This window comes from Wolffia australiana, chromosome 1 (genome assembly GCF_029677425.1).
Source record: "Wolffia australiana isolate 7733 chromosome 1, ASM2967742v1".
NCBI lineage: Eukaryota > Viridiplantae > Streptophyta > Magnoliopsida > Alismatales > Araceae > Wolffia > Wolffia australiana.
Genome location: NC_135835.1, coordinates 26,885,292 through 26,887,246, shown reverse-complemented (window position 1 = coordinate 26,887,246; position 1,955 = coordinate 26,885,292). Strand labels below are relative to the sequence as shown.

At 44.6% G+C, this 1,955-nt stretch overlaps 1 protein-coding gene across 1 annotated transcript; it reads left to right on the top strand.

Annotated features, from left to right (window-relative positions):
* The first annotated feature begins 706 nt into the window (after positions 1-706).
* On the top strand, positions 707-1,323 carry LOC144711754 (protein PHOSPHATE-INDUCED 1-like). The gene is made up of 2 exons (XM_078585814.1): positions 707-896; positions 962-1,323. The coding sequence occupies exons 1-2, from the start codon at positions 707-709 to the stop codon at positions 1,321-1,323; spliced, it is 552 nt and encodes a 183-aa protein (XP_078441940.1).
* The last annotated feature ends 632 nt before the right edge of the window (positions 1,324-1,955 follow it).

The window sequence follows — 1,955 nt, the reverse complement described above, 5'->3', positions numbered from 1 at the left end:
TAATGGTCTTTTGGACGTCGGCAGATATACTTAAGTTTTGGGGATTTTTATGAAAAATACCAACTTGGTATAAATAGGGGAAGGCCCTGAACAAAATTCACCCGAGCCAAAACTATTCAGGGGCCTTTCCCCTTCTTCTACCTTCTCCTCACACCCTCTCTCCACCCCCAATGCAATTAGGACGACGTAATGACAACAACAGAGATTGAACGGGGCTCGTCAATGAGAAGGAGGAGATTCGACGTGTAGAGGATCGCGTGTATACGTCTAGAGGCTACACACTTGAGCATCTCAACTCGTCTCACTCCGGGATCCAAGAAATCACGAATGTGCTCCGTGCAAAGGTACTTCGTTTAATGATTTTATCGATGTCATTTTGATTCTGTTACGTGTCTTCCGCTGCGTGGAATCATTGTATTCATCCATATAAACATAGTTGTTTGGTTCACTTTGTGCAAACAGAATAGTAAAAATTTTGCACAGATCATCGCATGCACCCGTGTGCGGTTTGAATTCTTCGTTTTGTGCAAATTGTTTTTAACCTGTCAATCTTGTATGGTACGAGACGTTCTCTCCGGCCCAAAGAGCTATCATCATAGACTTCATCTCATTCGTGGCCGCCTCCACTGATAAAAGCTCCGCCGCTGCACTCCCGGAGAAGCGCTCCATTACAGCCTGGTGGAAAACCACAGAGCAATACTACGCCATGTCCAAGTCCTCCCCGGTGAAGATCATCCTCGAGAACCAGACTCTCTACGAAGCCTGCTCCTTGGGGAAAACCCTAACTTCCACGCAGCTGCAAGAGCTGGCAGCAAAGGGGGAGTGGCACAGGGTCGTGAACGTGGTTCTCACGACGGAGGATATGGCCATGGAGGGATTCTGCATGACCCGTTGCGGTACCCACTAAGCCTCGCTGTAGTCCAAGGACGGACGCTTCACATTCATCCGGTCAGGAACTCAGCGAGCCAGTGCTCGGGGCATTATGCGTGGCCCTTCGACCAGCCGGCCTACAACCTACAGGTGGTGCCCAACAACGACATCACGGTCAACGGAATGGTTATCACTCTGAGCTCTCTCATGACCGCAACTTTCACCGACCCCTTTGGGAATGGCTTCGACCAAGGGCCGGTTGACGCGTCCCTTGATGTGGCATCGGCGTGCCCGGGCATCTACAGCAAGAACGCTTACCCTGGCTACATGGGTGATTTTCTCATCGACCAAGCCACCGGCGCGAGCTACAATGCTAATGGACTCGGCGGCCGCAGGAACTTGCTACCAACATTGGTCCACCCTTCGACCGCTACGTGCTCCACTCTTGTGTAGGGTTGTAGTACTCAATCGTTCATTCAATGCCCTTTTGGGAATCATCATCTCCATTGCCCAAAAATGATAATTTAGTAACTAGTGCATGATGAAATATTGTTAAGATTATAAATTTTATTATCAAAATTATAGCACTATGCATATATATGATAATTGTGTGAATTGTGCAAATTCTGTGAAAATTTTACAAATTGTGGGAATTTTTTTTGAATTGTTCTAATTGAACGAAAAGCTGTTCTAATTTTTGCACAAAAAAATAACATAACAAAGAACAAGGCCATGTGCGGTTCTTTTTTGCTAATTTTTTGTTCGTTTCAAAAGAACAGACACAGAACAACCATGTCTACATCCATGTCAAGGCCTCTAGAACCCAACAGAAGAGTGATTAAGGATTTAATACTCTCAAAATAATGATTAGTGTGGTGAGAGGAGATACGTATAAGATATGAAGTTGGGTGATAAGAAAATGCGAGTAGAGATAGTGATAATTAGTACTATAAATAAGATGATAGTAGTAGCTATTTGATAGTAATAATTAAGATTTGAGAAGGTTGAGCAAAACGAGGATCAAGTGATAATAAAGTAAATAATGATGGGGGCGAGGTATAAAGTGAGTCATTTAAGGTACTTAA